The sequence below is a fragment of the Sardina pilchardus genome, chromosome 3, assembly GCF_963854185.1.
Source record: "Sardina pilchardus chromosome 3, fSarPil1.1, whole genome shotgun sequence".
NCBI classification, from domain to species: Eukaryota; Metazoa; Chordata; class Actinopteri; order Clupeiformes; family Clupeidae; genus Sardina; species Sardina pilchardus.
In genome coordinates, this window is record NC_084996.1 from 39,563,013 (window position 1) to 39,588,413 (window position 25,401).

At 39.5% G+C, this 25,401-nt stretch overlaps 1 protein-coding gene across 2 annotated transcripts in view; it reads left to right on the plus strand.

Annotated features, from left to right (window-relative positions):
* usp31 (ubiquitin specific peptidase 31) overlaps positions 1 to 25,401 on the plus strand; it is a 150,868-nt gene that overhangs the window by 82,222 nt on the left and 43,245 nt on the right. For both annotated transcript variants that reach the window (XM_062533282.1, XM_062533283.1), the window contains exon 7: positions 22,208 to 22,382. In XM_062533282.1, coding sequence (XP_062389266.1) covers positions 22,208 to 22,382 — 175 coding nt within the window. The remainder of the gene's footprint in view (positions 1 to 22,207; positions 22,383 to 25,401) is intronic.

A 25,401-nucleotide genomic window follows, 5' to 3' on the forward strand; every position in this document is an offset into this window, starting at 1 on the left:
TGTTCTTTGTAGATCAGAAGGAACGACCCGGAGGACCGAGGAAAGAAAGGAGGGAGGATAGATAAAAAGACAAATGAGAGAGGCCCAATGAACCAAGACATCCAGATGATGGTTTACTCAACACAAAATCAAGCTTAGGCCATTGTCATCTCAGTACCCCAATCTAAACTCCATAGAAAAATAGTGGGGTGAGTCGAACGAGAGAATGCACAAGTGTGGACCTAGGAATCTGGATGATCTGGGGAGATTATGTAAAGATGAATTGTATAAAATCTTTTGCTGTGGATTCTCCTACTTTATGAGGTGTCATAGAAGAATATTATGAGCTCTTTTATTGGTAAAGGGAGGCTTAAGAAGGTATTACAAGCAGTGGTGCCAATAATTGCAAGCAACGTGTTTTTAAAAATATATTTATTTGTTTCAGAATACATTTGCTTCCCTTCAAGGCTGGATTTTTCTTCATTGTGAGATTACAATAAATAACTGATAGATTATTTTTACACACTGTTTTAGTCAACTTTAGCAGAGGTGGCAATAATTCTGGAGGGTACTGTAGCATCAGTGACCATAATTGTAAAGCTAACAAGCTAAAACAAGTATATGTTTTTCGTTGTCATGTGCCTCTATTCAAATGGATTTGTTTTAACTAGTAAGTTAATTATCACTAGCAAGCCACAGGTAGCCACAGTCTTCATGTAATCATGTAAACCCTACTTTTTTTATATTGAAACGTGTTGATTTCATTTGGTATATGTTCATTCAATTAGATAACTGCAACACATTTAAAGTCACCCTCAAGAGTTTTTAACCATAACATAATGTTTCCACAATCATTTTGATGGCACAAACTGTAACCTCATAATATGACGAATGGCACTTCTACCATTGTCTTATCAGCTCTCTATAGGCGATTACTGACCTAGCAGCTTTCTGTGTTTGGGTATGAACACTGCCCTCTGGAATCGAAATGGAAAGAGCTGCTATGCTACATGAATTTGGACATCTCTTATCAGTTATGTTCAGACTTTGTTGCAAAAGACTTGCCAAAACTTCTTTGGTGCTGCTTTGAAAAAAAAGTAATAGGCAAGTTTACCACTGTGCATCACCTTTTCTTTTTCACAACATTTGAGCTTAAACTCTAATATAACCTGCCAACCTGTACATATTTTGTGTACCAGGCACACATCAAAGTACCCAGTACAAAGTACACCTTGAATTTCCCCTTTGGGATCAATAAAGTATCTATCTATCTATCTATCTATCTATCTACCCTGGTATGATTTATTTACTTAAAAAGTATGCAGAATCAAGCAGACATCCCACATGCAAAATAGAATCTCACAAATACAGTGCCCTCCAAAAGTATTGGAACACATGCTTAAAGTTAAATATAAAATAATCTTTTGGAAATTGATCTTAATGCCTTAAATGAAACAAATGAGGACATTTTCAACCTTTAAGAACATCAATTTTCTTTGTTAATGAATAATGTATTGTAAATAAATAAATGTTCTCCTTAAAATTCAGGGGTCATAAGTATTGGAACACCCATGTTAAATTCCCATAGGGGATTTTTCTTTTTCTTTTAAAGGCCAGTTATTTCATGGATCCAGGGTACTATGCACCCTGAGAAAGTCCCCTTGGCCTTTGGAATTAAAATAAGCCCACATCAACACTATACCCTTCAAGTCTTGATGCGATTTAACAGCAAGTTTGAAAGCTGCTGAAAAATCAGTGGCTGTAGAGGGTTTTACGACAACAAGTGTGCGGTTTGGTACATGGTAGAGTAAATTCAAACAAAATGGGCATATGATCAGAGAACATAGCATGACATATATTGAGGTTACAGACAGTAATACCACATAACATTGCCAGATCTAGTGTATGTCCCTGTAAATGTGTAGGGTTTGTCACAGATTGTGTCAGATTAAAGGAATCAATGACATTTAGAAAATCTTTAACCATCGGCTTAGCCTGACAGCAAACATGGATATTAAAGTCTCCGACAATAAGTCATATTTTGGCATTATTTCAACCAGAAAATCAGTGAAATCATTAACACTAGAAGCGCCAAGCACCGGTCATTTGACCGCTGAAACGTATTACTTGTGTAATACCTGGTTGGTTTGACCTAGATATACCTAGAACTGCCAGGCTGTGGTCTTTTGACCGCAGTGATAAAAAAAAAATATTTTCACTCGATTAAATTCCAGGACCCTACGTTCACGACTTTTCCTGAATACGTGTGTTTTATCACCCAGTATTTTTACATGATCAAAAGCACACCGGTACAAGCTAGTTTAGAGCTATTTTGCTCTTCTTATGTGACAACACTGCTAGTCTCACGTTCGGCCATGTTTTTTCAGACTGCTCTTTTCTTTTCTCACCGCAGGTGTCGCAAGGACTCACTCATATAAGTTTCCTGTCAGTCAGGCTTGAGAATAATATTTTACCATAAACATACAGTTTATATATGTGCAATATGTATTATATATGTGATTTTTTTTAATAAGTATTTTTCATTTACATGGCATAGTCTATGGAGGCGATTTACAGTGGTAAAATGCAAGTTTGTTTTGAAAATGTTGCTGCGTTGTTCTATTAGGCAGGCCTACGTGTGTAAAAATTATTTTCGGCTGAAATTCGTCGTAGCCTATTTAAATTAGTTTCGGCCAAATCATTCATCTGCCGGCAAACTTTTCTTATGCATTTATTTGGGCTTACTTAGTATGCCTACGTACATTCATAGTTGTATATCATCTATAGTTGTAGGCTATCTTTTACAGCTCAGACTAATGTATAAGCGCAACTCTTGCTCTCTCGTTTAAGACTTACAGATGGTACGGGTTGAGAATGCTCCTTTCTTTGCCGCACATCGGGAATCCCGAAGGTTCGGGACTTTGTAATTAAAACTGCAACCGCAGGGGGGCAACATAAGACCGCCCTAATAACATGCAGGTTCGTCTCATGCCGGAAAAACCCTCTGGTCAATGGAGAGGTAGAGAAATGCGTATTAGGCCTGCTCATTGAACTCAATGCAAATCAAACAAGTTAATAGGCTAACTGAAGAAAACTGAACAAAACACCATGCCTATCTCTAGGTATGGTGAAGGGTGTGTGATGATGTGGGTCAATTTTAATTCTAAAGACCAAGGGAACTTTATGAGGATGCATAGTATCCTGGATCCATGAAATAAGTGGCCTTTAAAAATAAAAAACTGCCTAACCCTATGTGTTAAATTCCAATAGGGTTACATAGGGGTGCCAATATTTTTGACCCCAGTATTTTGGGAAGAACATTTATTTATTTATGATACATTATTCATTCACAAAGAAAATTGGTGTGTCCTTAAAGGTTGGATTTTTCCTAATTTTATTACTTAAGCCATTAAAATCAATTTCCAAAAGATGATTTTATATTCCTCTTTTTAGTCAACTTCAGCATGGGGTGCCAACAATTTCAACCATGACTGTATTTACAGTCTATATTGCTCTGCGTTCACCCGCGCATCCAGGACTCTCGCTTGAATTCCTCGTGAGCCTGGCATTGCACAGATATGACACGCATCAAATGAAAGAGGAGAAACAAAGCTTTCCATTGATACCAAAGACATCGATCCTGTTGTGTTATAAAAACAGACGAAGTGACAAACAAATAATGATGTCATATAGCTTTGGCTACCATTACTCTCGTTAGATTTACTCGTGAAACCGCGTTCAGGAAGATATGGAACGCATCTCAGATGAAAGAGGAGAGCTAGGGATATCCACAGATACCAAATACAACCTTCTAGGCCATAAAACAGACGAAGTGACAGCAAAACAATAACTTCATTTAGCTCCACTTACCCCATGTTTTTGTGTGGCATAATAGCCTATGTTCACATGTTATCATGTGTTTCTTTATGGCAAGTCACGTTCATAATACTGGTTTGAGATTCTAGCAAACTCCTGTATGGTATTCAATTCAAGACTCATATTGCATCCAAATTTGTTTGACAAATAAACACTTTTTTGCCTTTACTTTGTTCATTGCAATGCAGTAAAAAAATATTAAAGAGAATCATCGTCTGTGCACGTCATGTGTGCTATCATGCAAACAAGTCAGGTCAGATCAGCTAGTGTCACAAATATGGAGAGCAAAAAGTGGCAAAAAGTCATTTCTCATCAGTAAATTAAAATTGCCATTTATTTCTGGAAGGCACACACCACATATTTCTGTAAATTGCTCAGCTCCGAAGAATACCTCCACTATGGTTCTTGTATTGCCATTTTCAGGGCAGTCAGGCCTACACAACCATGCAAGTCATGTGGAGCTGTCAGCTTGCTGTGGTGAGATATACGTCAAGATGTAAGAATTTGTATAGTATGCTTTTTAAAATGTTATTATTTAAAAATCTAAATCAAATCAATGCAAGTATTTATACATGCTATTGTGGCAGATCTGGGTAGCCTAGACTGTGCTGAAAAAAACAATATATAGCATGTGTGAATGGCACCTACAATGCCCAGGATAAATGCTTCTAACTAGAGGTAGTGAAAATGCCCTTAAAACAGTCTAGGGCTCATTGGGTTAACATGCATTTGTTTCTGATTACGTGGAAATTTTATTTGACAAGTTTGACAACAGTCAGCTTACATTTCAAATCATAGCCTACTTCTTTCTCTTTATCGCCAAGCCAATACGCATTTAGAATAAAATTTGAAACTAAAGGGATGAATTGACCCAGAAACGACAATACAGACAAGTGGCGCTTCAGACGTAATTATGCTTTTAAATGAAAGTTTAACTTTTCATTCACTTTTTTTTTTCTTTTTTTGGAAAATAGCGTAGTTGACCTTGGGCTACAGTATAGTTATCAGTGGCTCGGCTACTTGTTGTCTCTTGGACAACTTGGGGTAGCCACTTGCCTCGTGACTTCATGAGCCATTAATGAAAGCAAATAAAATCAAAAGGAACCGCCAGATGCCTCTTCATTGAATAAAAAGACACCTTCATAAACAATCAGTTTTATCGTGAGACTGCGTGTTGTTTGGAGCAGCGTATCGGCTATATTAAAAGCAGAAAAGATTCTCAGCTTGGGATTTAATTCACTTTTGGATTGTTTGATTACCGTTCTAAATGCCGACGTTCCTAACCCTGTTCTCAAGTGCCACCTGGTGGTTGTTTGGGTCATTACAGCCTCACTGGGGAAAAATAAATAAAATGCGCGTGACTCACAAGTGAGATCGCGAGATAATCATGTGTGAAACCGGCCAATTTAAAGTGGTACCCAATGCACTGACCTATTTTTCCATCATTATTCTATTAGGATACACTAACATACTGTACCAAGAACAAAATACTACATTGAATAGTATAATGTACTTGGAGCACATGCCGATAATTCATGTGCGCATGTATCACTACTTTGATCGAAAGACAGCATTGATTGTCTGCACCATCAAAAGTCCTAACTTTTTTAAATGTGTTGCTGCATGCATTCAAATTGAGCTAAATATTTGTAGCTGATATTTTACAAAAATAAAATCAAAACAATCAAAATCTCATTTCAGTATTTGATATGTTGTCTTTGTCCTGTCATAGAATTATATAATTTTTATGATTGTTATTGCTGATTATTATTCCATACTCCATATTCCATACTCGTCCTCTCTTTCCAGTTTTCCTGTTCCCACAGTTGTTCATGTTATTTGGGGGGTTTTCTTCCTCTCTTACAGTATCTCAGGCATGGAAACTGGATTTTGCACCACTTCAGGTAGTATGTTTTTGTAAGTCGCTTTGGATAAATGTGTCCGCCAAATGGCTAAATGTTAATAATCTAATACAGTTAGTCCCTGTAGACTACCTACTAGGTAGCCTGTTCCATCTATTAAGCTGCCTTGTGTTGACCTGTTATTTTTTCAGATGTTCATGGTAATGATATGATGCCTCTGTGTTCTTACCTACAGCTTAACCCCCTGGTCAGACGTAAAACAAACAGCTGTCATTCAGTTTTAGTGAGAGTTTGGCAATATTCAATGACAAGAGATGTCGAGTGGTCATCTTAATTTATTATGCATTTCTTATACGTTATGGTTTGCATATTTATAGTATTTGTTCATTTTCATTAGGCTTTTGATTGAATTGACATTGTTGTTTATTAACGCTGTTCTCCTTAACATAGTCTTACCAAGTTTTTAAATTGTTAACTGTTAAATTTGACTATTGTATTGTCATTTGTTTGTCGCTTTGGACAAAAGCGTCTGCCAAATCCCATAACCCTTGAAAGTGGGAAGTAACATCAGCACCCAGCAAAAGACACATAATCTCTATAGACTCAACAAATGCACATATCACACTGTATTTACAGCGTGAACAGATAATTGTACTTCTCAACTGAAGGGGTACCATCCCAACAACAATTCTTCTTTAGGGCTGCTTTAAGCTGTACATAAAAATGACAAATGATATCTGATGCTGTTAGAAATAAAGATTAAAATCTCTACAAATCTGTATCTTGTCTTGTTTCATAACCCTTGAAATAAGAAGTGGCTGGCCGATTGATTTGTGTTCAGTTTATGTTCCCAAAAATGTCAATAGTTGGCTATTTGAAATATGCAGATGAACATTCAAACTTGTTTATGTTTTGTTTTTATATTGCAATCAGGCATTTCGCTTCACATAGAAGCTTAGGACTACTTGTCTAAAAAGATTTATTGTAAGGAGGCATCAGAACCATTTCAGATATGTTCAGATAAGGTAAGTTGTATGAATGATCGAGGGTTTGAGGGTGCAGTTGATGAATTTTTACATGTACAGTAAATGGGAATTAACACTTCAGGGTCTGAGGCCTTTTCAGGCACTTTAAGGCCAGGGGCCTCATTTATAAACGATGCGTACGCACAAAAGAATGCGTACGCCTCGTTCTACGCAAGCTTTGGTATTTATAAAACGTGAACTTGACGGGAAAATGTGCGCACCTCCACGCAAGCTCTGACCCATGCGTACGCACAAAAAAGGGAAAAGCAGAAACTGCGACCTCAGGAGGAAACAGGTACAACGACCCGAAATTGGTTCAATAATTGAAGTTTAACACAAGCATAACATCGCGCAATGACGCGCATCAATGACATAACTGACTTAACCTAATCCTGTTTAAAATCTAAAACGTGGTTGATTGTTGTTTCGTGCGCCCGTCAAAAATTCCATCTTATTTGATGCGAGAAAGACATGCTGATAGGCTATGCCTATGTATGGTTTGTTAATTATCCACTTATGGCTTTCATGCATGTTTTGTTATTTGTCAATAATCAAGGCTCAAACATGTTGCTTGTTAGCTTGCAAATGGTAGGCTATATAGCCTACAGTAAGTGCTGACTTGCATCGGCTTTCTTGCCACTGGCTGAATCGAGAACTGGCTGACCGGACTGGAATAGCCAACCTTCAGCCGAATTTTGCCAGACGTGTTAGGAGGTGTAACTGCTTCATCACCAAACTACATCAACTTTCCTTACATGGTGAACAGGCAAATAAAAATGCAGTCTAATTTCCCAAATGTGATCCGTGCTATTGACTGCAATCATATTGCTATAAGACCACCGAGTGAAAATAAATGTGCCTTTGTTAACAGGAAGCATTTTCATTCCCTCAATGTCCAAGTTATATATGTGACACGGACATGTTGCTCACAAATGTTGGCCTGATTCATATTGAGACATACTGTAGCAGCGTTGGGCGCAGACTGAATGCTGGAGCTGTGCGCGATGGTGACCTCTACTGTAGGTGCGGTCGAATCGTGTTTAAATCCTGTGTGTAAATCCTAAAAGAATTTGTAGCAATTTTTCGACCATTTCTAAACATTCACCCTTTACTCATTCAAGTTATGTTGTAGGTGACAGTGGATATCCGCTGAAACGGTGGCTGCTCACGCCATTTATGAACCCACAAACAGTCAATGAAGTTGCGTTTTTTGTCTTTCCCGCTGTTTTTGGCATGTTGTCCACAGACATCAATATTCATTAAGGGCGTTTCGCTGAATATTTATAAGCAATTATGGGTGTGTCTTGAGGTACGCACAGGTGCCGCAAATGTAGAGTAGAGCTTGATTTATAAAGGGAAATTGGCGTGGAAGGTGCGTGCGCACGGTTTTATAAATCAGAATATTTATGTGCGCACGCACTCTCTGAGTTTTGAGCGCACGCCATCTTCTGGTGTCAAGTCAAGTCAAGTCAAGTTTATTTATATAGCGCATTTCATACACAGAGGTCATTCAATGTGCTTTACATAAACAAAAACCAAACAGTAATAGCAGATAAAAGCATAGATGAGCAAAGAGGAATAATAATAATAATAATAGTAATAATGATAAAATAAAAAAATAAAAAGAAAGCAATAAAGAATAATTAACATAAAAGACATAAGGTGGAATAACAAGAAGACAGGTCTGTTTTTAACAGATAGACTTTGCCAGAGTCTAATTTAGCAAACCAGTGATAGTGATCCTTCTCAAACACCCAGAGCTGTTGCCACTCTTTGGAGATTCGTTGACGTAGGCCCATCTGTGTGCGCACACAATATTTCCTTTCTTACTGGGGAGACCTTAATGTCCAGGGCCGATAGCTCAGCCGTCCCTGACGCTGACTACCACCCAACAAAAACTATCCCCAAACGGGGGCCCTACTCACCTGAATCTCCCTTTGCCCAACCAGGGGCAGAACGTAGTACTTAAAAGGAACAAACCAGTACTACTCACCATGAGTGCAATTCTCCGGCATGTTGAGGGGTCACACACATCAGGTTTCAATTTCCAAAACAAAATAAAAACTTTTAAGGAAAGCATAACATCATTTAAAAATAAAGATTCATAAAAAAGCATAAAAGACTCAAGGTGAAATAATTAAGACATTTAGCAGAAAGCATCTGAGAACAATTTTGTCTTAAGTCTAGATTTAAAACTGGCTGCAGTTGGGGCCTTTTTAATGTCATCTGGAAGTTGGTTCCAAAGCTGAGCTGCATAGCAGCTAAAAGCTGCTTCACCATGTTTAGTTCTAACAGCGGGTTTTACTAACAGGTTTTTCTCCTGAGACCTGAGAGGACGAGAAGGTGTGTACTGCTGAAACATGTCTGATAGGTATTTAGGTCCTGCTCCATTTACTGATTTATAAACAAGCAGTAGTGCTTTAAAGTCAATTCTGTGACTTACTGGAAGCCAGTGCAGAGATTTAAGAATTGGAGTAATGTGCTCAGTTCTTTTTGTTTTTGTGAGAACCCTAGCTGCTGCATTTTGAATCACCTGCAGCTGTTTGATAGTCTTTTTAGGAAGGCCTGTGAACAGTCCATTGCAGTAATCAACCCTGCTAGAGATAAATGCATGAATGAGTTTTTCTAAATCATGTTTTGACATTAGCCCTCTCAGTTTGGCAATATTTTTGTACATCCTGCGCAAAGTTTTATAAATGAGGCCCCAGGTATACCTTGAGATTTTTATGTTTTTCATCTAACTAAAAACATCTATGGGCAATTCCATATCAGTTGGAACAGGTCTGACACCATGGTCCTCAGTTTTTCCTGATTTTTTGGTTCAAATGTTCCTCCATGTCTCATTAGAAGAAAACCAACATTTTAGCTGGGTATCTTGTTTAGTTTCTGAGATATGGCTCTTCAAATGTGGTTAGACGTGTCCTAAAAAAAGGCTGAAAATTCCTGTATTTAATGAGCACCACTTTTTTTTAAACCCCTCTCCTCTCTTAAGGCTACCATATTATTTTCAAAAAATTTGAACACTGGGGCAGTACCCTGTGTTGTCGTCCAAAATCACAAAGGAATTACAGTCCTTTCCACCATTGGAGACTTATTCATCGAAACAAACCCATATTTGTTTTGAAAGCAATGGAAAAAAAACTGACTGTGTCGACAGTGAAGGCAAGCCCACAGACACAAGAGATGTAAACAAAAGCATGCAGGCAACGTCCAACTTCGCACAGCACCTTGCGGACAGACATCCCGTGTTCTTTACAAAGAATTCAAAGACCGAGAGGTCAGCGAATGTGATTGAAAACAACATGATCAGCCCCAATCGAATCCACAAACTATAGCCTAAGTGAAACGAGTGTGGTGTATCCTGTAGGCTAGTTGGAAAACTATTTTTTCAACACTGAATTTTGACGAGGCATAACGACCGTAAGCATATAAAACCTCCTTGACGGAGGTAATGTTTTCATTGGTTTGCTGTTTGTCTGTCTGTTTGCAAGATGACTCAATGTTCACACTGATAATTGTAACTTTAGCATAACTTGCAAACGATCTATTTAACATTCAGTCAGTTCTGGTAATATTTATCATGGCATGTAGTCTGCCTTTTTTTATTATTTCTTAGATATGAGCTAGGCTACAAACTCTCTAGAGCCCATAGCCAGAATGTATTGAGTCCAGACATTAATTTATTAGCCATGAACGACATTCCATTAACTCAGCAGGCTAGACCTCATGTAGGCGTCATCAGATGGCCCACTGAGTAGTAGGCTAACTTGCGGTGACTTTATGATGAGCCCAGAATTGACCTGCCCACTAGTGTATTAAATTAAACTCACATTTCTCTACACCTGGTGGAGGTTTGTGTCCTACTGAGCATATTGTCTGGATATAACAATTATAAATTATGGTCTCTGAAAGTCAGACAATCAAACTCATGAAATATTGAAGTAGGCTAACTTGTCCACTCCCTTTACAGGAAATGTTAAAGAAAAGTGGCCGGCAAATATGTTAACAAACAAGAGATTATGCTCATACTAGCTCTGGGGAATAATGATAATTATTTTTATTAGTGTAATTTGCTAAAAAAAAAAAAACGGACAGGAACAAGCTGGTTAAAGTGAAACCGAACCAGACCATTATTGATCTTTTTTTCAGATATTTTAGAATTTCACCGTGGTATCGGTTCAGTATCGACTATCGAGGTATTTATGGCAGGTATCGAATCGAATTCGGTATCGTGACAACACTAGTTCCAACTGATATGGAATTGCCCCTATGCAAAAGTGGCACATATGGTTATATTCTAGAGGTCCTCCACAATAAGAAAATGAGAGTGAAGTGGATGTAATGAAATTACTTTTTATCATAATTCAGCGTAAACACAACTATTTAAAAAACGATTTTCAAAGGTCTTCAAACTTTATAAAAAAACACACTATAAATATATCTATCGAACATTTTTGAAGTCTGCATCTTGTAAACATAAGTACTGGCTACATAAAAGTGAAAAAAAAAATCAGAAATATTTTGTAGTTTCACTACAAATTGGAAAAAAGTCAGACTAAATGGGTCACTTAGTGAGTGTTTCTTTCAAATGCAAATTAAGTTCAATGGGTCTGCTGCAGGTGAGAGGACTGAAATCCTAGGATTTTCTTTTATTGTTTTTACAAAGTCTCATTGATACATTCTCTTTTAAAACATATATATTTGGAAACTAGTTGATCAAAGGTTTCTAATGGTGTCACTTATATGTTTCTAGGACAAAAACTCGCGGAGTGTCAGACGTGTGTTTGGAACAGACCAAAAAGTCCCACCGATGGCATGGCAGACCCCTAAGGGTTTTAGCAGTCATTCACGTTGTCCACGCCGCTTAAAAAGTTGAACCATGTCAACTTTGGATGCGGATTTATCTTAGCGATTTCTGTAATACCTTCGATATACATATCGTTGGAAAGCTTAGTTTATGGCCGTTCATGTGAGCACAATAACTTAATTTTGTATTAAGCATATTATGCTTCAACTACACTTAGTTCTCTGATACCAACTTGCCATATTAAACATTTCCAGTTTATTCCCATTAATTCCTGCATATTCCCTTTAACGTGTTGAATCTTCGCCGGGTTGAACAGTCAAAACGTCTGTTTTTCAGTGAAATTAGTTCACAATATGAGACTGTAGACTGTATACTGTCGAATTATGCGAAAGCGTAAAATTCAACATTTTAACCCGGAAGTTTGTTTATTGTGGATTTTCACAAAATAGTATTGTGCGACAAGCGACTGTTTTCGCTATGGAGGGTCACATATTAGTTATGGGATATTCCGTTTGCAACTCTCTGTTACATTGCTCCGCGATTATAAATTCCAGTGAGATGAGAACTTTATTGCACGGAAGAGCAGACGTGGGGCTTTCCAACGAGCCACTTTATAAGTTGCACAAGGACGCACATTGCATGCTCATACCAATTGTAGGCTATATGCCTTTGATGACATTAATTAAATTAAGAAGTATTGCCTGATTGAGGAAACTTTTAGTTTATTTTTCTTTCAGTCCATGGTTCCATAATACCATTCGATCTTGCTGCAAATTATCAGACTTGAGAAGCATGCATCGCATCGACAACTTCGCTGCCGACTGCTGTGGCTTCAGTAGCCGGATTTTCTGTCGAGACAGAACACAACTGCATGTCAAGTGTAGCCGAGGGTGTGTCTACGCAGAAACAAGTGCATTTCTACATGTTCGTAACAAAATGTGGGGGATAGAATTGCGTTTCAGTGGGGATGCCGCAAATGATGTCTTTCTCTTCTAAAGACAATTATGTGTAGGCTACGATATAAATGACAAAAAATGTACAAAAAATTATTATTTTAACCGACCCGACCAAACATGACCGGGCATGTTTGGTATTTTTATACCCCTTCTACTGTTCCAAACTACATTACACGAATACACGTGGTAGTGAGTAGGGTCCCTAAAGCCAAACCGAAGTATTATGTGGTTGGATAGAGAGTCTAGAATGAATTTAATCAGGCCAGTACCTTTCCGGAAATGTCGCTGCTGCAGCTGTGGAACACTTTAGCAACACTGATGGAACATTTCCGGAAAGGTACTGACTCGATTAAATTCATTCTGGACTCTCTATCCGACCACATAAAGACCTGGGGATACTTCGGTTTGGCTTTAGGGACCCTCTACTCACTACCACGTAAGTGTAATGTTGTTTGGAACAGTAGAAGAGGTATAAGATACCGTTTTGTAGCGGCGAAAGGACATGCCCGGTTCACTTCCAGGCTAACGAGTTTTTGGCTAAAGACGGTAAAATCGAACTTTCTCAAAACACATCCGAATGACATGATTTGATGTCAACTCAACGTATGTACTCCCAATCCCTAAATTGATCTAAAGTGCATTTTACTCCGGATAACCCTTTAAAGGGATATTCCGCCATTTTTGGAAATACGCTCATTTTCCACCTCCCCTCGAGCAAAACAATCGATATTTACCTTGTTCCCGTTCATCCAGCCATTCTGTGAGTCTGGCGATACAACTTTTAGCTTCAGCCTAGCATAGATCACTGAATCGGATTAGACCATTAGCTTCTCGCCTGCTAGCTTCATGTTTAAAAGTGACTAATATTTCTGGTAATTTTCCCATTTAAAACGTGTCTCCTCTCAAGTTAGAAAGTGCAATAAGACCAACTGAAAATGAAACCTGGCGTTTTTCTAGGCTGATTTGACATGGAACTACACTCTCATCTGGCGTAACAATCAAGGCAACTTGCAAACGTACCATAGGCGCAGTGATATCGTACGCAGCATCTGAAAATAGTCCCCATAGACATCAAGCAGTAGTAGTGCCAGTAGCTGCAAGTTGCCTTGATTATTACGCCAGATGAGAATGTAGTTCCATGTCAAATCAGCCTAGAAAAACGGCAGGGTTCATTTTCAGTTGGTCTTATTGCACTTTCTAACTTGAGAGGAGACACGTTTTAAATGGGAAAATTACCAGAAATATTAGTCACTTTTAAACATGAAGCTAGCAGGCGAGAAGCTAATGGTCTAATCCGATTCAGTGATCTATGCTAGGCTGAAGCTAAAAGTTGTATCGCCAGACTCACAGAATGGCTGGATGAACGGGAACAAGGTAAATATCGATTGTTTTGCTCGAGGGGAGGTGGAAAATGAGCGTATTTCCAAAAATGGCGGAATATCCCTTTAATCGATTACAAATGTATGTAATTGACGAAATTCTTAATGATCAATCCTCGATTAATTATGCCCATCCCTAATATAATGAGCCCAAACACATGGCGATTTTAATACAGAATTATGTCGGTCGGTAGCCTACTTATTTTACATAGGTCCACTTGTCAATGTCATATCACTGTCAGCCAACTTTGACTTCCTTCTCCAGATTGATGTGACCTCTTCATAATTTCAACGAAAGCCAATAGCATTATAAATTGTTCATAAATCGTTTTGCATTGACCTTTTATGGGATATTGTGGACGACAATGGGAGGAGTATGGTGCTTGTGCATGCACAGACATTTCAACGCAGGTTGGTAATTTTTAAAAACAGAGCTTATGAATTAGAATATTTTTGTGATCTCTGTGCATTCAAATGCACTGAAAAATAACATGACTTGTATCATAAACGGCCACAGCAATAAGGAGGAATGACTGGTGTGTTGCTGATCAGGGCCCGTATTCACAAAGAATCCTAACTGGCGAACTGGTGACAATAACGAAACTTATGCGACGAGAAGTGCAGTGGAAACAACTACTAATGTTCAATCTTAAAGTGGACATGAAACACTAGATTAAGTTTTCTTTGTTTGAAATATTGATTCTCATTCTATCAATCCGAATGGGTTGAATGATGTCAGGGACACTGGGGTGCGTTTCCCGATAACGATGGATAGACGCACTTACGAGGGTTTTCTACGATTCATCTTAAGATCGATCGTTTGGTTTTGCCTACTGTTTCCCGAACATGCTCGTAGCGTGAACGCGCGTGCACCGCTCTTAAGATGCTCTTAAGATGCTCTTAAGATGCTCTTAAGGGAGCTGTCCACGTGAAAAGTTCTGAAATATCCCCTAATTTGATGGTGATGTCAGGTGACTGCACGTCACAGCTAGGCTTACCGTCTCAACTTCGGCCTAATTGACATCAATACGAAAATAGAAAACCATTGACATCTGCATGTAAGCATCCCAAGTAGGCTATATACCACACACAGGCAATATTTGTTAATATTTAACATTAGATTGTTGCCCCATTTTTATGTTTGTTGGAAGATATGTAACATTGCATATTAGGCTTCGGCTAGCTTAGTCCTAAATCGTGCCAGTTCTGCTAACCCACTTGTGAGAGCACGGTGTGCTGCCTGTGCAATAATGTTTCGAGGTGTCACTTAAGCAGACGTTTGAAGAAAGAGGTCGAGTAAGAAAATGAGGAAATGTGTAAATACTGTAACATATAGCCTAGACTTAGATTTTGACGCAACACAGACTAAAACCACATGTTCCTTTCTCTGTTTTTACCTCATATAGCCTAGGCCTAATAAAAGATGGCCTACACAAAGATCATGACAAACTTTTCTGGCAACGTCTCGTTTCATAACTTGTTAGGCTATTTTTGTCCACTTTTAATCACATTCATATGTCCATTGAATGAATGCTATTTTGCACGCTAAAATCTGAATCATCACAAGTGAATACAATAAAGAATGGTAACGTAAGTTGGATAATTATATTCTTAGTTGTAATCCCCCTACATATCCTGCTGGTGATTCCACTGAGGCATACGCGTTAAGACGCTCTTAGTCAATAACGAGAACCCTGGAGCACTCGTAGATCTACGAGTGTTTTCACGATGCTCTTAAGCTACGATGGTTTCGGGAAACAGTCGGAAAACCTTAAGACATTCATAAGAGGGACTTTACGATGATTTTAGGCTTACAATGCTTTCGGGAAACGCACCCCTGGTTTAGAAATAACAAGTCCTACAAAGTTACATTTTTGCTATAGTGTAGCGCCATCTTGGGCTACAATAGAAAGTTACGTCACTGGGTTGGTTGGCTTAAAATTCTTCAATCGTAAACGCCTTATATCAGGTGCTACGTGGACGCATCTTTGGTAAACACTATGAAAAGGCTAACTTGTAAACAGCAGAATGCTAAATTGTAACCAGTGGGGGAAAGGGGCACTTCAGCTTTACTCCTGGATGTGGCTATGAGTTTTACCGCCTAAGGTTTTGAATCAGACCATTCACTTCCACCATTTAGGCTACCACCACTACACTGCAAAACTGTCCCTGTCGTTGGCAAGCTGCGTTAATAAACCAAACAAAAAAGTTGTAATGCCAGGCTAGCAATCACTTCATCAGAGAACTACGTGGAGGAAAAAATATTTGATGAATCGGGATTGATAGTGGCACGACGGTAACCGGCTAGCACGACTTAAACGTGAGGCTGCTCCATAAATCTTTAACTCAGATCACTACACGAACTCTCAATGCTAGCAAAGTTGCTAAACGTCTGAAAAGAGTACAACGGCGTGCAAAACAACAATATGAGAGTAAAAAATACAGATAACCAGAAAATTCAGCAACACACTACCAACATAATAACCAAACCAAACATGCCTAAACTACACCCCCCAAATATTTGACTCACAGATTATGCCGAGGGGGTGTAAACCCTGCAAGTGCACCTCTGCTAATCGTTGTGCTAGTTATGATGAAATCTAATAAGGGTTTGAGTGATGGCAATTTTGTACCATTTACAGTTCACCAAGAAAAGTAGGCTATTTCAAATGTTGCTCACCTTTGCCAGCTTTCAATATAGGCTTTGAAAGCAATAAATTGTAGCCTACTTACTTGCACACACGGGCAAATCCATAATCCCATGATCACCATCTACACAAAAAAGGGCCGCCACGAAATCATCAATAACATCAACGTCAAACAATGGCAAGCAACCATATTGCAGACTGTGACATTGTCGAGGAACAGCAGCAAACAATAACTAGAAAATGTAATTCCATGGAAGGAATTACCATTGCATGTAAATGCAAAAAGGTTGCTGACTGTGTAAAACATTGTATTAGGCCTATAGTTAAAAAGACAACTAGGCTACACAGAAGAATAGATAAATAACAATAACCCAATTACAATTCCACTGAAATTACTTGAAAAGTCACATTTAAAAAGTGATTTATGAAATGCATCAAAATTGTGGATATAGGCTATTATGGAAAATAACTCTTCATTTATTAGAATTTAAAAGAATGAAATGAAGTTGCCAACTTCAAACGAGTTGCAAGAGCTGACACTTTAGTAGCCTACAGTGAAACGACTGGTAGGATACCTTATAGCCTTCATACACAGTAAATTTTACAGTGTTAATTTAACTCCTAGAGAGTTAAGTTTAACACCGCTAAAGATAACATATGGTCCCATTCCAAACGTACCATAGGCGCAGTGATATCGTACGCAGCATCTGAAAATAGTCCCCATAGACAACAAGCAGTAGTAGTGCCAGTAGTTGCCTTGATTATTACGCCAGATGAGAGTGTAGTTCCATGTCAAATCAGCTTAGAAAAACTCCAGGTTTCATTTTCAGTTGGTCTTATTGCACTTGGGAGACAAAAAATTATTGGAGACACGTTTAAATGGGAAAATTACCAGAAATCTTAGTCACTTTCAAACATGAAGCTAGCAGGCGAGAAGCTAATGGTCTAATCCGATTCAATGATCTATGCTAGGCTGAAGCTAAAATTTGTATCGCCAGACTCACAGAATGGCTGGATGAACGGGAACAAGGTAAATATCGATTGTTTTGCTCGAGGGGAGGTGGGAAATGAGCGTATTTCCAAAAATGGCGGAATATCCCTTTAAATTTACATTGACGTTAGGTTAGATTGTCTTTAGCTGTTGATAACGTTAACGAGAGCAAACCGGTTACTGTACAAATCAAATGAGTAGTCTAACAGGAGACAAGACGATAACGTCCTGGTTTACAGCAGCTGTGGCATGGTAGAATGTTTTCATAGCTATTACAGCTTAATGAGTAGACATAACATTAAGGTTTAGTCTGGTTTAGCGCAGCGGTGGCATGGCTTTGGATCAAAGATCCTTGATTACTGACAGCTGAGCACTGACTTAACAATTAATCTTTGCCGCCAAAGGGTCTCAATGTAAACTCTATGGGAATTTTAAACTCTTTTTTATCGTAAATATCTCAAAAAGTATGAAGTTCACAAATGTCAAAAATACAATCGTCAAATCTCCGTTACAAGATCTTTGTAGGAGTGCTTGAATGACGTCAAACGGTTTAGTGGTTTTAGCGTTATAAACCGTCGATTTTGGTCGGAAGCAGAATAATAATAAGAAGAAAAGGGATAACAGTACATTGCATTTACATGCAATGTAAAAACCATCAGTGTAGGCACCCAGACAGATCAGGAAGTGCAGCGATACAGCAGCAAAGCCACAATGACTGATGACATTGAAATGTATCAAGTTCTTACCCATGACCATCCTTACAGCAAAGACTAAGTTTTAGGAATGTCATTGTGTCTGGTGCAGTCCACAGGTCCAAGTCTGTGTCGATCCGAGCAGCACTGCGACAGTAGGCCTATACCTCTGAGCCAGAACTCACACTTGCACAGCATAAAGGTGTTCTGAAACCTGTCAAGGCTCATTCAGTAGAGAAGCATCTGAGTAGATTAGCGCCAGGAACTTTCAAGTGAACCCACTGAAAAATAGAATCATTAAATCAGCATAGTACAAGTAATATTAACATAACATTTGCATGATTTCAATATATTCCTACTTTCTAATGTGAGAACAATTATATTAACTAATTCAAACACACTGTGAAAAGTCTTTGACATTTGTTCAGAATTGAAACTTGTATTCAAAAGCCATAATAATGTAATGATAGAAATCTAGTCCTGATTGTGATCACACAAGCTGGTATGGCCTGTTTCCCCTATGCCTAGATGTCCTCTAGCTAGCCCAGAGTGAACTCTCTGTAGGCAGTTAGTTGACTAAAAAGGCACATGGACCATCTTACATTTTATGTTAGATCACCACGTAAAACAATATTTCCTTGATCAAATGTTAAAACACGTTTCTTTTTCGCCCTCAGTACGAACAAAATCGCCATCATCATCTGCCTGAGGAAACTAACATTAGCAAGCTGGAGATGGCTAGCTTAGGCAGAGTTGCTAACGATAGCCCACAGGCTAACGGTAGCCAAATCAAGCGACAGATAAGTATGCACATGTAGCGAGTAATCAATCAATATTTATGTAACAGCAAACTTTTCAACCATGTCTATGTTTTAAACATTCGTCATGTATTGTACAGTGAGAAACTAAACATTACCGTTAGCTCGTGCTAAAAAAGGTAGCTACAGCGAACTTACCTGCTGTTGATGGGCTGGTCCAAGGTTTCGGCACGAACTTCACAGGGAGAGCATAGACACTTCCAAACGTCTCGTTCACAGCACAGCATCTGGTTACTCCATGACTGAGTGATGCACTGAAGTTCCCCAAGCAAATTACCCAAACATTAGCCTTCTGGCAACAGACTCCCTAGGGTCGGCACTGCTGTGCAGTGTCCAGTCCTCAACGCACCAGGCAGTGTTGCCCACCCTCTCCACACCTGTGAGAATCGACGGGGGCTCGTCTAAATCACTCACTGTAACAATTCATGCTTGTCTTTCTGTCCTCACTGGTTCAAACCATAGACTGTAAAAAGGTTCAAACATGTAGCCACAGGGTCCCTGGCAACCTCTAAACACCTTTCCTCCTCGCCACAATTAACGTTAGGTATGTCAGTCCCAGATGCGTCTTGCTATGAACTATCTGTGTAGAATGTTCACCAACCAACCCGGTGATGTCATAGCTGGCATAAAAGCAAGATGGCGGCGAGCCAAAATAAAAGCCTTGTTACCGATGTACTGAAATGTTGTTTTAAATGATGGGCAATGACTTTACGTTTATTTTTTTCTGACCAAATCAATTCTATTTAACTTAACTTTGATTCTAATCCATAAAAATGAAACTGTTTCATGTCCACTTTAAGGTGTATTCACACCTGCCTTGTTCGATTAAGTTCGTTTCTTGCTTGGTTCGGACCTTTTTGACTGGTGTGAATACAATCACTCAAACTCTGGTGCGGACCAAACAAGCGGACCGAGACCCAGCTGAGGAGGTGGTCTCGGAGCGGTTCCTATCGAACCCTGGTGCGGTTCGTTTATGGTGTGAAAGCAGCCCGACCTTGATCCGACCCAGTTGCAGAAATCTACCTTTTTTGGATTTGACAAGCTCCCGTAGTTTTCGCGCATTATGGGATATGTAGGATAGCTCAGTGACACAGCTGTAGCCTACGCAGCAGTTGGCTAACATTTTTTTTTGACAATTATTTTGCATCTCCTAGGCCTACCTGTTCCGTCTTCCGTAGGCCTACTGTTAGTGTAGCATGTTGGACACATGAGAGCTCTCCTTCTCAGCTGTTCTGCTGCACGTCTTCGTCGTTGCAAAATTGCGCATGATATTGTTAAACTCATGTTGCGTCAAACGGTCTTGACGCTCAAGCACTTCTGCAAAGCTGTAACTGTATAAACTATATTGCTAGTACAGTACGCAAAGTTTCCATAGTATTTATGTGGGCCAACTTTGACTTTGGCTTCCTTATTCTTTACCCCGCCTACACGTTTACCGGCCAATGGTTGAACGACCTTAGCACATGTGTATTTGTTTATAAATTCTGGTCCGGTTGCAATTAATCACAGTGTGAAAGCGAACCGCACTAAGAAAAAAAAAAGAAAAAGAAAATGGTCTGGACCAAAGCAAGTGAACTAACGGACTTTTCTGGTGTGAATACGCCCTAAGTGACATGACATCAGTCCACCCTTTGCAGCTATAACAGTTTCAACTCTTCTGGGAAGGCTTTCCACAAGGTTTAGGAGTGTGTTTATGGGAATTTTTGACCATTCTTTCAGAAGTGCATTTTTAAGGTCACACTCTGGCCCAATCCCAATGTCCTGACTCACAAACTCACGGACTTTGATGCGCATTCTCGCGAAATTCGTAAGGGCTTAGGGCTGTCCCAATGTCGAATTACAACGGACGTGAGGGTTTGAGTACACACTTACCGAGCCCTTTCCGTGAGTCTGCATCGGTGCAGACTTAGCCTAAGGGAATTACCCACAGTTCAAAGTGTTTTTGCGGAGATCATAGAAAAATCACACACACGTGCATGGTGCAAATGTTAGCAACGTCTTTGTTAGTAAACATCGCCATGACACATGTGATCTCGTGAAGTGCTGTCCCAATCCCAAATACCTATCTGAGCCCATGTGGCCTCACACACTCACACACTTAGCACCTGAAATCAATTAAGTATGTGAGTCTTTAGTCCTTAGTCTTTAGGGCTGACATTGGGATTGGGCCACTGATGTTGGACAAGGAGGCTGCCTCTAAGTCTCCTCTCTAATTCACCCCAAAGGTGTTCTATTCTAACCTGACTTTCGCCAGATCCTGTAGTTCGCTGTCTGCTTCACACAAGGATCTGGGACTTCTCGATAGGAGATGTATTTATGAAGGCGGGTCCTTATAAAACATCCTCGCATGTGATTTGATAAACCACTTGCCTGTTATCTTGAATGACGTGCTAGGCTTCTTCAAGCTCTTGCCAAACCCGGTCGGAAGAAGAGTAAAAACATCCTTGCCACCAATAAATGTCTTCAAAACTATTCTCTGTTAATCTTTTAAAGAATGAATACTCGATAGATTCGACAAAACGGTTGAAATAGCAGAATCAATGTCAGCACAAGACTCCTCGCTGCGTGCCGCCATTGTTGTTTGAATCAAACACTCGCTTCGGCGCTCCTGATTGGTTAAATAATTTTTTGATCACTGGAACGAGTTTGGATTGCCCTCGAGTCCAGACCCTTGTGTGGAGCTCAGCGAAACGCCTCTGGTGGAGCATGACGGAACTTCAAGGGTCTGGGGAGAGTCAGGCTAGTTCTATTCAGTTGAGGTCAGGACTCTGTGCAGGCCAGTCAAATTCATCCACACCAAACTTTGTCATCCATGTCTTTATGGACCTTGCTTTGTGCACTGGTGCACAGTCATGTTGGAACAGGAAGGGGACATCCTCAAACTATTCCCACAAAGTTGGGAGCATTGAACTGTCCAAAATTTCTTGGTTGATGCTGAGAAATTCTGAGTTCCTTTCATTGTATTGGTGGTAAAGGGCCAAGCCCAGCTCGGGGATGGCCCCCTCCTGACAAGCTGACATTTTCTTATGACAGACATTTGTCATGGGGGCTGTTTGGACAAAAACATCTGAGACCATGACATTAAATCCATTATGTTTGTGTTGAATTAATATGGTAAAATGGCTAAGTTATTTGACCTGATCAAATTTCATGTCACTCTGTATTATTCTTTAGGTAGCCTTTTGGCAAATTTGAATCAGAACAATCTGACGTATAACCCAGAGAACATCAGGAGCCCATCCTTTATGCAAGGAGCGGCAAACCCTGCCTCACCTAACAAGAACACTGCTACTGACAAGATGATCCTGCTCATCTGCAATCGAGCCTGTACAGGCCACCAAGGAAGACGGTACAGTTGCAGTTGTTACAATCCTTTAATAAATCCTGATGGTGTTCATCCGACCCGAAAATATTGCATTGACCAGACCAGATATCGGTACCACCCAAGATGGCATTTTAGTGTATCATTTTATTTGTTTTACACCAATAGAAGTAACATAAGGCATGGTGACTTTTCTATATGAGTAGCTGTTTTCTTTTAGCGGAAAATATGTAATTTCCATTCAAAGGAATGGTTCAATATTCATGACTTCAATATTGTATCGTGTTAATGCTGATGGCTAGACTTTCTTTGTCTCGCCTTATCTAGCTATCTATTATCTATTGATCGATTGATGTACCTATCTATCTATCTACCAGTATTACCCCATTCTCACACAAGGTTAAACCCAGTGGTAATTTAACGATAGGGTTCGATGTGAGAATGAAGTCGACACGCTACAGTTGAATCAGTAATCATTCCTTCTGCGACCTACAATGCCCTGTACAATTATTGCCACCCCTGACTAAATACATGTATAAAATTATCTTTTTGGTGATTTATTGTTATCACACAAGGATAATAACAATTAGATATTGCATGTACAGGTAATGTCTTGTTACAGTAAGTCTCACTTTGCCAATAGTCTGGTTTCCAATAGAGGAACTTGGGGGTAGATTTATGGGGTCTCGGCCATTTGTGCATGTCTCATTACCAGAACAGCCGCGTAAAGAACATTTTTGAGAAATTCTACAGGGCTGAAACAAGTACCTAACTTGGTACTAAGTCTATATTAATAATATTAGTTATCATTTCATCTTGTTTTTCCTCTTTTTCAAATTTGTTCTGTGTTCAAAATTGAAACGTTGTGCATCCACATTACACCGTATACTACTACCCACCAGCATCCTTGCAAGCTTCGTTGGCTTCGTCTGTGACAAGTGAACAAATAACCTTGTGTGGCAGACATTTTTAAATATTACACAGTGCTTCTCAAGATCAAGAGAATAGTAATAGTGTAAAGCTTCTTTAAAGTAAGATGCATAACTCTGTCATTAATCACCGCTAGCATACTGGTAGTGAAGGTCAAAGTAAGCATAGGCATACATAGAAACTAAAGTTGCAGAGAGTGCACACACATCCAACGTTTTGCAGGTGCAGGGTAAAATGGAAACAGAAAAAAAACAAAATGTATTTACACAACGTTTCGACCAAAGCTGGTCTTTGTCAGGTGTTAACAGAACAAAAGGACTGGAGGGGATATATACATATGACAATGGCATTGTTCTCAACTAGCCAATCAGGGTGCTAGTGATATCAAGTACCTTCTGGGTTATAAAACAGACAAAGTTACAGCAAAATAATAACTTCATATAGCTCTACTTACCCCATACTTTTGCGTCAAGGTATGTTCATAATCCAACGCTATCATGTGTTTTTCTATGGCAAGGCATGTCCATAATCCGGTTTAGAGATCCTAGAAAAGTCCTGCATGGTATCCCATTTAAGATTCATTTTGTATCCAATTTGTTTGCCTTAACTTTGTTCATTGCAGTACAGTGAAAAATTGTTGTAGAGAATCATCAGCCGCTTTCACACTGCACAGCTAGCCGGCAATTGGCGGGTTTTTGGCCGGCTCGTTCCGAGTGTTCACACTGGAGCCGACTAATTGGCGACATGTTTTATGTCGCCATTTGTCCTCCATTTGTCCTGCACATATTGCCAGCTCGACTGCAGTGTGAATGCAAGCTGGCAATGAGAAGGCTTTTCTGAGAGATGGCCGGAGCTGTCGATGACGCAAATTGTGCGACCCACAGCAGGAAGATTTCAAATCAGCAAACAGCTGGGCACAGTTGTCAAATCATCATCACATACCAAGATGAACAACTGGGAAGCCACTGAGACCAGTGAGCTTATATCCATCACTGCCGAGAGGAAAACGGACAGCCACATCACGGGTACTGTTAAGGATGGATTGCTTTACGAAAAAGAATCCGAAGAGCTTAGTCGACGTGGCTATAACCCGGCGAAGAAGCAGGTCACCAGCAAGCTGAAATGCTTGCGGAAAAATTACCATGAACACTCGCATTGAAGGGGTAGGGTTTAAAACAGCGCTATATTTCGGATGCGCTTTAAAGGGATAATCCGGAGTGAAATGCACTTTAGATCAATTTTTCGGACTATTGGGAGTACATACGTTGAGTTGACACCAAAATCATGTCATTCGGATGTATTTTGAGAAAGTTCGAGTTCACCGTTTTTAGCCAAAACTCGTTAGCCTGGAAGTGACCGGGGCAAGTACCTTTCCGGAAATGTTAGTAAAGTGTTGTTAAAGCGTTGGAGGCGCGTTGCCAGCTGCAGCAGCGACATTTCCGGAAAGGTACTGACTCGATTAAATTCATTCTGGACTCTCTATCCGACCACATAAAGACGTGGGGATACTTCGGTTTGGCTTTAGGGACCCTCTACTCACTACCACGTAAGTGTAGTGTTGTTTGGAACAGTAGAAGAGGTATAAAAATAGCGTTTTGTAGCGGCGAAAGGACTTGCCCCGGTCACTTCCAGGCTAACGAGTTTTGGCTAAAAACGGTGAACTCGAACTTTCTCAAAATACATCCGAATTACATGATTTTCGTGTCAACTCAACATATGTACTCCCAATAGTCCGAAAAATTGATCTAAAGTGCATTTCACTCCGGATTATCCCTTTAAGGGAGAAGGAAATTGAGGTCATATTTGTTTTCATAGAAATTATGAAGGCAATATATATTTAATCGCCAATTTAGATGTTGTATTAGGATATACATCCCTCTTCTCTCCTTTCATTACTATGAGTGAGGAGTTGCATTTTATGCTTTATTTAACATCAAATTATAAAAGTGCTGTAAATGCGACCTGCACATGTGTTTAAATATTACAGCCTACTTCTGCACGATCTTGCACATTTTTCTGAGTATCAAACTTAACATGAGTTGTTACAATGTAGCTTAAATCACGCTTTTGTCTGTAAATCCTGGCATACGGACCAAAAACAACTGGCAGGGAGATT